Below are 14,146 nucleotides of genomic sequence, written 5' to 3'. Positions count from 1 at the left end.
GAGCAGTTTCACAAAGCAACAGCCTATGGATCGCTCAGTTCGAGGAGGCCAGAGTTCTATGTAGGAAATGGTGCCAGAGGTTGGGGCTACTTGAAGCCCAGTGCACTTGTTCTAGAACTCCAACCAGCATATGCACTTGCAAATGAACGTGGTGCTCAGGGGTAATGGTATTGCACTCCCCATGACAGATTTTAGCCTCAAACTTGGTGAGCGTACCAGCCTGGCCCTCGAGGGACTTGGAAACCCACATTCTGTGTTGCTGAAGCCTTTGGTGTCTGTAGGAGCTCAGGAACAGAAGACTGGTCCGTCGAGATGTGGTGCCTGCGGTTGCAGGGGAGTGATTCCTTCACTCCAACGGCGATACCTTTAGTTGTCCTTGATGCTTCACAGGTCCTGCATGGAACCTGTATGGTGCACAGGCACAGACGATGCTTCAGACTGAGAGGGAGACCAAGTCGGGCCCAACCGAAGTCCAGCCAAGTCCAGAGTGTTCAGACGGTCAAAGTTCAGTGGTTTCTGGTTCAGAATCTTGTCCACGGCGAATCTAGGATCTTACAGCCAGGTTAGCCCTTTTGTACCCATGGGAGAGGGTTCAACAGATTCAGGGGAACCTCCCAGGAGAGGCTCTGGACAGTAGGGAGGTTACTCCCACGTTCTTTGTTAGTTTCGCAGCAGAGCAGGAGCCAATGGCTCCCTGGACTGGTTTAAACTGGACTATGCACAGGGACATGAAATGTGCCCCTGATGCAGACTTTTGGTCGCTGGCAAGTGCACCCACCCAGCCCTAATACACTAAATCATTTCTGGGAAGTGGTCACACCTTCCTGTGACAGGATGCCTATTGTTCTGCCTTCCCCTGCTCAAGCTTGGCTCAGCGGCAGGAGGGCAGGAATGTGTCTCTGGATGACAGCAACCCTTTTGGGCTGTCTGGGAGTAGGAGGCTGGCACCGCGAACTCCAGGGACCTCACAAAACTCATTCTGAGGGGTAGAATCATACCTCCCATACCAGTTACCGGTGTGGGGGTATGATTCCACAATGTTTGACACCAAACACAATAGGGTTACTTTCAGCCATTTTAGAGTTGGTCATCACACGGTCACATAATGCCACTCTATATGTTGTGAATGGCTGCAGCACTAACCACCCGGGAGAATGGACTCCGTAGGCTGCAGGGGTGATCTTCCCATGATGTGGCACCCTCTCACTTAGAACCAAGTACCCTACCTTCAGGATTGTTAAGGCCTGCTACAGGGGTACTTATAGGTTTAAGTGTAGTGACCCTTAGATATAGTAAACCTATATCTTATGTAAGTGGCGCATGCACCAACTTACACAGACTGCAATGGCAGGCCTGTGGTTCTATTGTGCATGACCTCTCATGTGGTGCATAATACATGCTTCAGCCCGTGAGAGGCCTCTGGGGTACCTATTACATGGGTACCATATACTAGGGACTGACAAGGGTACCCCAGTATGCAATCTGGAGTGTACCTAGTACATGACATGACAGTTTAGAGAGAAAGCAGATAGACTGGGGTTCTGATTAGCATGATCCCAGTCAGACTAGTCAAAACAGTATCTCATGAAGCAAAAAGTGGAGGTAACCATAAGAAGCAGATCCTACTTTCCAACAGGCTTGGTGACATGACGACCTTCATACAGCTAAACATGCCAATAGCCTGGTCCAAAAAGCACTTTGCCTTATAATAGCTTAACCCGGTAAATGCACACTTAATTTGTATAACTAAAAAAACTTAAAGGAGGAAGATCAGTAAAGCCCATTGTGAACTTGTTTCTAAGGTACTATTTACAAGTTGAGCATAATAGGGTGGGGTAGTTACTAATCCCACTAAATGCCATTTTCGTTACCCAAGATGAAGTATTTACTTTGTACTGTAAATAACTCCTATTTAAAGTATTCAAATTGAATATGATCAATAGCATGCAGAATTAGCATTTAATGGCCCTGCAGGTTATTCGTTTAGCAATTTCTTCCATTGCTATGAAATTTCATTGTTTTTCAAACATGGTAGATTTGATTCTTTAAATATTTTAATATTTTCTGCCTCATTTGCCTATTTGCAATTGTTAGTAACTTGATCTCAAGATGTGACAGAATGAAATAGAATTTAAAGAAGAGTCTGCTATAGCTCTAAAGAAGCTGTTTTTATTTCAGCATTGGACTAAAGGAGACATCCTTGATGTGAAGGCAATGATGAACACTTGGACACTACAGAAAGGCTTTCCATTGATAACTGTTAGGTTGAATGGAAAGAAAGTTCACTTGCAACAAGAGCATTACATAAAGGGCTCAGATCCTTCACAAACAACTGGGTAAGAGACATGAATGAAGGAGATTTTAATTACATTTTTTGTAGTAGCTGTTAGGACATATATTGAGGAGTTAATAACTAATGACATAAAAGGCATCTTTCTAATTTTGAAAGATTGACCAGTGTGAAGTTACTGTCTGCTTTGGTTGCACTTAGATTCTGTCTTAGAACATTTACTATGTAGGCTCTCGTAGGAGGTGACTGATGAAGTGCGACCTGCAGTAGTGTATCAACAGAGTGAACATTTTGAAGCAATCAGGCAAAGGGGATGGAGATGGGTAAGTGATATTTGTCAAAACGACTGACAAGTGACTGGATTAACATTTTCTGGCTTGGGAGTTTGGGAATATATGGTATAGAATGACCAGACCACAAAGTTGTTAATGCCATTGCCTTTCAAGTATGGATACAGTGAGCACAACAGTGGCAGATGGGGGAAAAGTATGTGAACCGCGACAAACGACGTGCAAGAGAGTGGCGTCATATTGTGTTACATGATGCCACTGGAGGTTGTGGCTGGATGTATTTTTGAAGCTTAGGACAATGTTTGTCACTTATCCTGATGAATCACTAAATTCAATGATCAATATACTGAAGTATCCTGCTTGATATATGTATCGGTGACATTCTGAAAATATGGTGATGTTGCGGGTCCCCAACATTTACACCACTGATTTGATTTGAGTTGACTGCACTTTGCCAGTTTCACTTCTGCTAATATTTTGTAACTGATTTTATCCTTGAGAGAAAGTTTTTTATCGCTAGTTTTTATAGAATTACAGATTCAACGAATACAGGAATTAGTGATATTCATCATGGCGTGATAGTATCCGACTGTTTTACTTTTTAGGCACATTTTTAGCAATCGTGATGAAAAGTATGGAAGAGTAGAGAGAGGTGGTGTTTAGACCTTAATATATTTTGTTGCTAAAATGGTATATCGTATTTTTAACGATATATTCCTGTTATTTCATGCGTTTTTAGTAAATGTAGAGTATACCACTCCCTGTACTCTGAAAGGTAGGCATGAAGATGCTTATTTCCTTCTTAGTCTATTGTCTGGACTTTGAGATTCAGAGGAAGAGATGATGTCCTGATGCTGTTTTATTCATGTAATTGGTCTCAGGAATCCAATTTTAATTTATTATAATGTCCTCTAAGTACTGCATATGTTTAACTAAGATTAGCACCTTATTATGGGTCACATTATGTTTTACCATTTAGTTTTCCTAAATAATTGGGTCATATTTTTCCTTTTTCTCTCATCTGCTGTTCAACCTTTTGAATGATATATGGTTCATATTGCAAGAGGGGTAGGTATTGTAATGTATAATTGAAATAAATATGTGAATATTGTTTAGAATTCGTATGTTGTAGTATATTGCTATTTTCAGCTATATTTTTTTGGGGTGGTTTGTTATGGCTTGTCTGCAAAAAAATCAAGCAATAAATCTAATCAAATACTCTTCTGGTAGTAGTACAAAGCTTTATTTCGATATAATAATATCTTAAAAGCACATGACAATAAAAATACAATTCATGTTGTTTACTTAATAAATAGTTAAAAAAAGACAGTTTAAAACAGTATTAAACCATTTACAGCTTTGAATTTAAAAGAAAGAAGGAACAAGGGATTGCCTAAGAAAGGGTTCGTCACATAGCTTTACATCTGATCACCCACGCTCAACTAAGGAATTTGGGGGCCGATGTAGGAGCCCTAATACCGGTCGGAAACGGCTGATTTCGGCCGTTTCCGACCGGTATTAGGGTTTTCTAATGTAGGAGCATGCTTTACAGATTCGGTAAAATTACTGAATCGGTAAATACAGACTCGGTAAAAATACCGATTCTGTAAAAGCACATGTAAGTAGCACATCTTTGAGTGCCGCAGGCCTTTCAGATTCGGTATTTTACCACCCAATCCAATTGGGTGGTAAAATACCGAATCCAGGTGTGCATGCACATCTGTGCATGCACACCTGTGCAGTGTGACACACAGACATGCCCTTAGGGCATGTCTGTGTGCCACATGGCACACCAGTCCGGAATTGGGGTGCCAGAGGGTGTCAAAGTGACACCCCCTGCACCCTTGCAAAAATCGGAATTTACCGAATCGGTAAATACCGATTCGGTATTCACCATTGATTCCTATGGGCTTCAAGGCCCATAGGAATCAATGGGGGATACCGATTCTGTATTTACCGAATCGGTAAATACCGAATCTTACAGATTCGGTATTTACAGATTCTGAAATACCTACATGTGCCCCCTTCTATTTTACCACTTCTTAAATACCGAATCGGTAAAATTCGGTATTTTAGAAGTGGTAAAATAGAATTACCTACATCTAGCCCTTGGCTACCCCGCACGCCAGTACTGTGTTAGGATTAGATTGTAAAATTCTTAATGCTGGGGCATAGCCTCTGGTCTCAAGAAGGCGACAGACTGGTTTTAGCCATTTGAATCTAGGCTTATTGTAGGCACTGCAGACAAAAAAGACATGTGGGATAGTTTCCAGTTCAGTGCTGCAGTGCGGACAGGTGGCAAGCGTCTGATAGGGGGGTTTCCATTTAGAGGTGCGTTCACGGACTGGTAGGGTTCCTATTCTAAACTGTACATATAATGCCCTATCTCTGGGTTTTCTAATAAAGTCCATGTAGGGTTCAAGTAAGGGTACAGTTTTGTGCAGTCGAAACTCATCGGTGAGTCTGCCCAAGTTAACCGCTCTAGATTCTTGGGCGTCGACCCACCGCCAGTAAGCCCGCTTGACTTCCAGTTTGGACAATGAAGCACCGGACTCCCACGCCACCCAAAGGCCAATGGCCGTCAAAAGTTCCTTTATTTTAGAAAGCCAGACTATTTTGTGTGACCCCTGCAAGCTCATGATTTCTTTGAGGCCGTCTGCGTAGCTCTCTAGCTCTGGTGTACACCATAGGCGAGCCCAATAAAGAAGCGGACGCAGAATTATGAGATCTTTAATAGATCTGCGTCCAAGGTCGTATTGAATGGGCTTGCTAGGGGAGCTCCTGGGGATGGACAACAGCTCCTTATAGAATTGGTTTTCGGCCATTACAAGGGGGTCAACATTATTAAAGCCCCAGAGCTCTGCCCGTACAGTGCACTGCCTACTGCTTTTGCTGAATAGATCTCTAAGACAGGGGCTATAGGTCTTGAAACTGAGGATCTGCGCTCCCTGCTTATGGCGCCCACGACCCGTTTGTGGTTTAAAACCATTTTTTCAATGTGGGGTTTCCACTTAAGTTGGTCGGATATCCTGATCCCAAGATAATCAAACGTTTTGACCCGCTCTAGCGGCTCTTCATTGAGAGTGAGCGTATGATTGGCTTTTCTACTGGGATTAAAATAAAGGAGCTTTGTTTTAGAAGTGTTGATAACCAAGCCCCTTAAGTTACAGAAGACACAAAACCGATCCAACAGTTTTTGAAGCCCCGTGGGCGTTTTGGAGACTAATAACGTATCATCGGCAAAGAGCATGGCGGGGACCTTCACGCCAGCCAAACTAGGGGTGTCAGCATCAATGTCAGATAGAAAAGAAACACCCCATTAACAAATAGGGAAAAGAGGGTCTGCGCCAGAACACATCCTTGGCGGACGCCTCTGTTCACCGGAATTTTTTCTGTTATCTGCTCCTTCGTGCCCCACAGAATGCGTGCGTAAGTTCCATCATGCATGCGGGCCAGCAGGTGCAGAATGGGCAGAGGGAACCCCATCTCATGAAGGACCGCCCACAGCCGCCCTCGGGGGACCAGATCGAACGCGGTCTTCAGATCGATGAAGGCCAGGTACAACCCACCCTTGCTAATCGAGACAGTCTTCCAATGCAGTAGTAACAGCCTGAAAGCCTGGTCTACAGTGCTTGTACAGGCCCTAAACCCCGCCTGGAAGGGTGAGATAATATTGTTCTCCTCTGCCCAGGAGAGGATCCTTTCAAGGAGGACTCTGCCTACCACCTTCTGACCAGCATCGATCAAGCTGATCGGACGATAGTTGGCAGGGTCACCCCTTGACCCCTTCTTATATGTAGGGATCACTTCTGCTCCCTTCCATGAGTTTGGGACTGGAGACCCAAGGAGGAGGGCATTGGTCAAAAAGGAGAAGAATTTGGACCATTGCTTGGGGCTGGCACGGAACAGATCGGCAGGGATGCCATCCTGGCCCGGTGCCTTGCCTTGGACGATTTTACTAATTGCAGACTCTACCTCCCTCTGCCCTATTGGATCAATAGATGGGGGTATATTGTGATGGGGTAGTGTGCATTCAGCTGTAGCTTCGATGTTCTCAGGGACCCCTACCCCTGCATACAGTTTCCTAAAATGGTCAAACCATTCCCCATCCGTGATGTGGTTAGGTAGTGGGTCTGTTTCATCATCATTATTTCTCACTAGAGCCCAGAGTCGTTTGCCCGTTCCTATTCTGGCTAGCCAATTTTAACTCTTCCTCGTGGGAGTCATCCCAAGCCCTCTTTGCCACTAATAGTGCGCGCCTATACACGGCACGAGCTAGGCGAACCTCAATTGGATCTCGGGTTTTGATAGCACAGATCAAATTAGACTTAGCCATTCTGCATTCGTGGTTATACCACCTGACAGCGGGCTTCCTACGTTTCAGCCGGCTTGTCCCACGTCCGTCAAGGAAGAGAGCGGCCATCCTATCTATTGTCTCCTCATAGACCATGTTGACCTGGGCAGAGCCGGGATCATCGGCACAGAGTGTGGAAAGCTTCTCCGTCTGATCTTTAACAATTTCCCCCAGGGCATTTGTCTTTTGCTCATTAATGGCAAATTTGTGCCATTTGATGAACCTTTTGCAGTTCGAGGGTACTATTTCTCTTGTCGCCATTGTTAATCTATTGCTAGACGGGGGGTTCCCCACATTTATCAGATTGCACAGGCTAAGGGATAGGGGTTTGTGGTCGCTATGGATAGATGGGATAACCACCATATCCAACACATATTTCCGCACCTTATTAAGGGTCACATTATGTTTTACCATTTAGTTTTCCTAAATAATTGGGTCATATTTTTCCTTTTTCTCTCATCTGCTGTTCATCCTTTTGAATGATATATGGTTCATATTGCAAGAGGGGTAGTTATTGTAATGTATAATTGAAATAAATGTTAATTTTGTTTAGAATTCGTATGGTGTAGTATATTGCTATTTTCAGCTATAATTTTTTGGGGTGGTTTGTTATGGCTTGTCTGCAAAAAAATCAAGCAAGAAATCTAATCAAATACTCTTCTGGTATCTTGACCCCCAGAGAGACAAATGGAGTTGAGGCCACCTAGTGAAATCATTATGGATTTTTGACATAACCAATCCAGTATGTCTGTCACTATTTCTTTAAGGACCCTATTGATCAGCGGTGTATAAAACATTAGTGTTTTTTTATTTGAATCTGTAACCCTCCACCAAAGCTTTGGTGGTCTGTCAGGTCACAGGTATTACTTTGCTTTTTTCCAATTTTACCTTGTGTCTAGAGAATAAGGAGAAGTCTGTGATGAACAAGTTCAGACGGGGGTATTAGGCCCTAGGATTAGATATGGTAAGCAGCATGTCATCAGCGTACAGCATTCCCTTTGTATCCTCTCCTAAACTCTAAATACCTTCAATCGTGAACAGTTGGCGTGTAGCCATTGACCGAGGCACAAGAGGTATTTGAACTTTAAAAGTATTGGAATCATAGCCTTCTCATTTGAGTTGTGCCCACAGCCCAACTAAAGCTATTTCCGTTTTAAAACCGAGACCTGCAATTTCTGCTATTCAGCAACGATATCCCCAATTAACATGGTCAAAATTGTCAAGCAAGTTACTAGCAATATCATAACTCATTCACCAGGGTTATATCGTGCTCACCATTGCAGATGTGAGGGTGCCTGTATATGGTTTCTTAAGGAGCACCTTGGCACAAAGCCCACCTGAGATTTGTGTACAATGCTCAGTACTAATCTTCTCAGCCTGTACGCCAAGAATTTGGCCAGCGTTTTGATATCCATGTGGATGAGGGAATTTAGGCAGTAGCTAGTACCATTAACATTTATTTTACCAGGTTTAGGCAAAAGTGATATGGTGTCCGTTTTAAAAAAAAAGGTGTGAGGTAGCCTATTTGTTTGCACAGAAATGTCCTCGGCTTGGTGTACAGTGCTCAACTTGTTAAAAACAGATATTTTCACCATAACCTCAAGCTAATCCCATGTGAGCGCAGAGGTCCAGACCTGCCCTTTGGCACAAGTGATGTACGGACCTGGAGGAGCTCACCAAATGTGCCCTCATTACTGACATTGGACTACTGTCCCTGTAGTGGGTTTAGCATGTAAAGTGGTGGCAGCTTATTGTTGTGAATCCATAGTTGTTACTACACCTTTTTACCTTTTCTCATTGGAGTTGAGTCATGCTGGCTCAATTGTGTAAAGTTCTGCTTCTGTGCACCAACGCAGATCTTAGTAATAACATCACAAGTTTATGTTATATATGTGGCCTTAATGGTACATGCATGGCATGGTGAATGAGTGAGTCAAAGTAATGGAGGCCTGTGGGTTCCATTTTGGAAGCACCATGTCTGTTCTTGTGCACAAGATGGAGGTGAGGGTGTTTTTTCCCATACAGTGGCAGTATGTTGCTGACATTCCTGAAGCTGGAGAGAGGAAACTGAGAGACTGAAGTGGGGACTAAGGATCTCTACTTCTTAGGGTGAAAAAGAGTCCTTTAGCTAAGGCCACCCTTATCCCTAATCACTTCCCATTGTGGCTTTTGATAGACAGGCGTAGAAAGCCGACACCTCTTTGTCTATAGGGAGTAGGCTGAAAAGCACACTTGAAGTTAAAAAACCCCGATATTAGTTTTGAAAGTGCTTAGAGTGAATCCATGTTCCCCCCCTTCCCACAATGGTCTAAAACTAGTGGCCTTTAGACAGGAACTTACATAAACCACAGTCAATATGTGTCTCCTTGTCTGATGATTGAATCCAGTATGAATAAAAATAGAATCCAAATAGTGATTGCTTCAAAAGATTGCTAATAGAAGAAATGAATATCGTCCGACAATCAAAAGTCCAGTTTATTAGAATACCATAGTTAAGATCCTAGAGTTTGGGAGAATCAAAAATATTAGCTTTGAACAAGTGACCAATAGACTAGAACTAGACCATGTGCAGGAAATCTTGAAGAAGGAACTTACATTTAGTGAATGGAGTTTTTGTCTTATTCAGTGGACAAATGAGCTGCAGTATTCAGGGTACAGTGATACGACCCTAGATACCAAAAGGATACGCACATTAGGTAAATACGGAAGAATCCATAAATAAGAATAAGACTTTATATATATATATATATATATATGTATATATATTTAGAAATTCAAGTAATGTAATCCTATATGTATATATGGAGAATATTCTCTCTTTAAGAGCGGTCACAGTAGAAAATTGCAGCTCATCTAATGCTAACAATATCTCATAACATGTAGTGACGACAAAGTGTTGGAGAAGTAGTTAAAGTGTCTGGCACAAAAAGTATATATTGCAAACAAACCTATTTTACCTTCATTGTATCACCCGCTTTGTTGTCAGAATGTAAGCAATGAGGGTAGTACATATACATATGATATAGGAGAAAGTAGATGCCCAAAAATTAATGTAGAAGTACTGTAAGTGAATAGGAAGGGCATTTGGCTAGCCTTTTGTAATGACACCCAAAACAGCCCCTAAGTCCATATCGGTACCCGCTATCCTTTAACATACTCGTACAATGTAACAAGGTGTAGGTGTCAAGAGACACATGCACAGTAAGTAAACACCAGCAGTAACAGTTTAAAGACATCACCAGACATCAGGCGGTAATCTTTAGGATTTAACAAACAACCTGCTATTGCTGAGAATGTTGCTGGTAAAAAGCGCCCTCCCACACTAACCTGTACGTATGTCCGCGGCTCCGACAACCTACACCCGTCTGATTTCGCCAAAACAAATGCTACTCACGTCGCGGTGATATTTGAATACAGAAATAACCTGGAAGTGTTCGCGAGTCGGCGTCCCAAGAGAAAGTAAAACCCAACGACGGACTCGTTTCCTTCCAATAGTAAAAGCGGCCATATTAGAATGGTGTTCCTCTTAGCCTAAAAAGCAAACACCCCATTCACTCTTTAATTTACATAAAGCTGTGTGTTTGGTCATAAACATAATTCAGTTAATGTTTTTTGTTTTTAATGAGCTGGTTATTTCTGTGAACCAGCGGGTGATATTTAGAGAGAAAAGAGAAGAAAAGACGTCTTGAAAGAAAAGAAAATGAAAAAAACTTATTTTAGAGGTACAGATTAGAAATAGAAACAAGTCATAAAAAGGGTGCAAAAACACCCGTATTAAGAGAGTGGCTTGAGTTACAATGAAAACACAACCCCAATATTCCTCATACGGGGGCACAAACAATACCCTATATTGTAATCTAACATTTTGCATTTTCCAAGTACATAGAGTATTGTAATTGAATACATTGATCAATAACCGCATCTGACTCAGCCTTGCGCGCTTTTATCGCTGTGGGGCGCGTGCAGTAGCGCTGCGTTCTTTCTTTCCCTCTTTCTAATATTCTTTCCTCCCCCCTTCCCTTCTTTTCCTATTCATTTGGGTTAGTATAGGGGATGATTATAACTAAGCTGCTGCTCTGGTTCCTCTGTTATGTACTAGCATACATTTAAGGGGTCGACGGGTGCGTGATGGGCCACGGTGGGGACTGTTTTGAACTGGGATGTCTACAAGTTGATTCCTTTTAACCGCTGCTGTTATCCGTTTTTACTGATGCCCTTTTGTCTTGATTTTGTAACGTGGCCCGCCATGGGAACTTAGATGACTAAAAGTTGCAACTGATCCTGCTATACTTCCTATTATATTATAAAATTAACCTTCTTTAATCCTGCTTCCGGATGTCATATTCAGCCCTTTAATATCGGATCGCTTACTGGTACATTGCTGGGCGACAGCCGGGAAATTTCATTATTGTCTCATGTACTTTCATAATGTGTCGTGGCCGGCCTGATTGGATGTAGGCCCGTATATGTAAGATTCCATCTGCACAATAAAGGTTTTCAAAAAAAAAAAAATAACCGCATCTGATTACATGGGAAAAACATTTTCCTAACACATTTAGTATACAGTACATTATGCAGGTTGAAAAATTCTAAAATACACTGTCCCTAAATTACGTCAAATGTTATATCTATCGGTACACATTGTTGCAGTTTGGCATGTATTCCCAACATCTCTAGCTGCAAAGAGTGACAAAATAAAAGCTGTTTTTACATTTTACAGAATAGCCCTATTTCTGTTATTAGGACACAGGCAAATACGGATTTTCAAAACACGGTCTATCATACTATTCTGATAAGAAGACATGTAATTCCCTATCAGAATTGAGTCTCTGTTCGACCGCTCTCAATCTGATGATCCATTGGGTTTCTGTTTGTTAGATTTGGGGGTCTCTAGTTGGCACAGGTAGGTACTTGTGACAAATAGGGACCCTTGCCTCTAGTCAGGATAAGGGGATTACACCCCAAAAATAACCCCTGCTCACCCCCTTGGTAGCTTGGCACGAGCAGACAGGCTTATCTCAGAATCAGTGTGTAAAGCATTTGTGACCACATACAGTAACCTAATGACAACACAACAGATGGACACCACACAAGGTTTTATATCAAAAATAAGTATTCTTTATATAGATTTACCACAAGACCATAAACAACAAAAATACACAATTCTGTTACTTTAAGATGGTAGATTTAGCTTAGTTTAGTTCAGTTCTTAAGATGCAACACTTAGCGTCAATGTACCTTAGGTTGCGTTGCGCTTCCATGACAAGCAATTTCGCAGCGAGGGAAATGCGGCAACGTTCAGGTGCAAAGAAATAAAGACGTGAAGATCTTCCAGATGCGCCACCCTTCTCCGAGGATGCGAGACGTTCCCGGTTCGATGCGTGGACTGCAGCGGCGACACCCTTGTTCCGCGATGCGACTGTAGCAGCTCCACCTGCTACACTCTTCTCCCACGATGCGTGAAACTTCCGCACGATTCGACAACTTCAGCGGCGACATCCTTGACGGCAGCAGCTTAGACGGCGGTGCGCTTCTCGGGGTGTGAGGCGCTTTTCTTCGATGCGGTGCAGTGCGACAGTTCCAGCGGCAACACCCTCCTTTTGGAGTTGCAACGGCATGCACAGCGACGGCGACACGCTCCAACCTCTTTGCGAGACTCTTCTCTCGATACGGTGCAATGCGACAGCTACAGCGGTGACACCCTCCTTCAGAGTTGCAACGGCAGCAGCAGTGACACGCTTTCTCTTTGTTGCGGCACGCTTCCCTCGATGCGGTGCAGTGCGACAGCTACAGCACCGACATTCACGATGCGACGGCAGCAGCAGCGACGGCGACACGCTTCTTCTTCGATGCGTTGCTCTTCCAGCTCCTTGCGACATGCAGTTCCTCAGAAGGCCCAAAACAGCAGCAGGCACTTCCACAAGAACTCTGGGGAGCTGGGGGTTGAAGTCTGTTATCCCTGAGACCTCAGCAGGAGGCAAGATCTTTTCCAAGCCCTTGGAGATCCTTCACAAGTTAAAAAGCAAAGTGCACAAAGTTCCTTTCTCCTTCCTTTGGCAGTAAGGCAACCACTGCAGGCCAATCCCCCAAGCAACACTTCAGCTTGGGAATAGTCTTTCCTCAGTTTCTTCAAGTTACTCTCCTCAGTAAAGGTTTCTTCTTGTAGTCCAAAAGTGATCTAATTTCATGGGATCAGGGTCCCAATATTTATACCCCCAAATCCTTTGTTCTCTGAGGGGAGAGGGACCTTTGCCCAGTCCAAACTAGTTCTGAAGCACTCTGTTTACCTTTCACAGTGCAGGGCAGAAACATCAGACGCCCCACAGGGGGTGGAGCCAGCATTGTGGAAGGCAAGTACAGTCCTGGAGCACTTTGTTTACAGGACTCCTTCTCTTCTTTCAGTGTGCACGGCAGAGACATCAGCTGCTCTCCAGGAGGTGGAACCAGCATTGTGGAAGGCAGGCACAGCCCTAATAAAGGTTCAGGTGCAACTCCTCTCTCCCATCTAGATGCAGATCTCTCTATTCACCACTGGGCTGACTCATCCTGTCTCTTGGAATTCCCCAGCCCTGTCACTCACAAAACCAGACAAAGGAATACCCAACCTAGCAGAGGCAGGCTTGAAAGGTTAAACAAGCAAATACCTACTTTCTAAAAGTGGTATTTGCAAACACAGACTGTTACAACTTCACCAAAATATGTATTTTATCATTCTCTGTTCAGGCATACTATACTCGAATTTCCACCATGTTCTCTGAGACAGTTAGGATTATAAACATGTAATAATCTAACAGCCCATTCTGGCCTATGGAGAACAGGTAGCCTTGCAATAGTGAAATACGAAAATGGCTGTAATTCACTATTAGGACAGGCCAAACACATTAGGGCTTGTCCTACCTTATATTTACAATGCACCCTGCCCTTGGGCCTACCATAGGGGTGACTGATATGAAGAAAAGGGAAGGATTAGGGACTGGCAAGTGGGTGCACTTGCCCAGTCAGCATGACAGTACCAGACTGCACGCAGGCTCTGCAATAGCAGACCTTGGACACATTTTACAAGGCGGCTTCTGTGGGTGGCACAACCAGTGCTGCAAGCCCACGAGCAGCATTTGGATTTGCACGCACTTGGCACACTCAGTGCACTAGACTAGGGTCTGACAAGTAAACCAAATAGCCAAACATGGAATCACTGATTAATACATCAATTTA

General features: G+C 43.4%; 1 protein-coding gene across 1 annotated transcript in view; it reads left to right on the top strand.

Moving 5' to 3' along the window:
• Positions 1-14,146, top strand: part of ERAP1 (endoplasmic reticulum aminopeptidase 1) — a 507,475-nt gene that overhangs the window by 298,602 nt on the left and 194,727 nt on the right. The window contains exon 11 of the mRNA XM_086960958.1: positions 2,179-2,336. Coding sequence (XP_086817084.1) covers positions 2,179-2,336 — 158 coding nt within the window. The remainder of the gene's footprint in view (positions 1-2,178; positions 2,337-14,146) is intronic.

Source organism: Lissotriton vulgaris, chromosome 3_1 (assembly GCF_964263255.1).
Source record: "Lissotriton vulgaris chromosome 3_1, aLisVul1.2, whole genome shotgun sequence".
NCBI classification, from domain to species: domain Eukaryota; kingdom Metazoa; phylum Chordata; class Amphibia; order Caudata; family Salamandridae; genus Lissotriton; species Lissotriton vulgaris.
The sequence above is the reverse complement of the archived record's forward strand: the minus strand, read 5'-3'. Positions and strand labels throughout refer to the sequence as shown.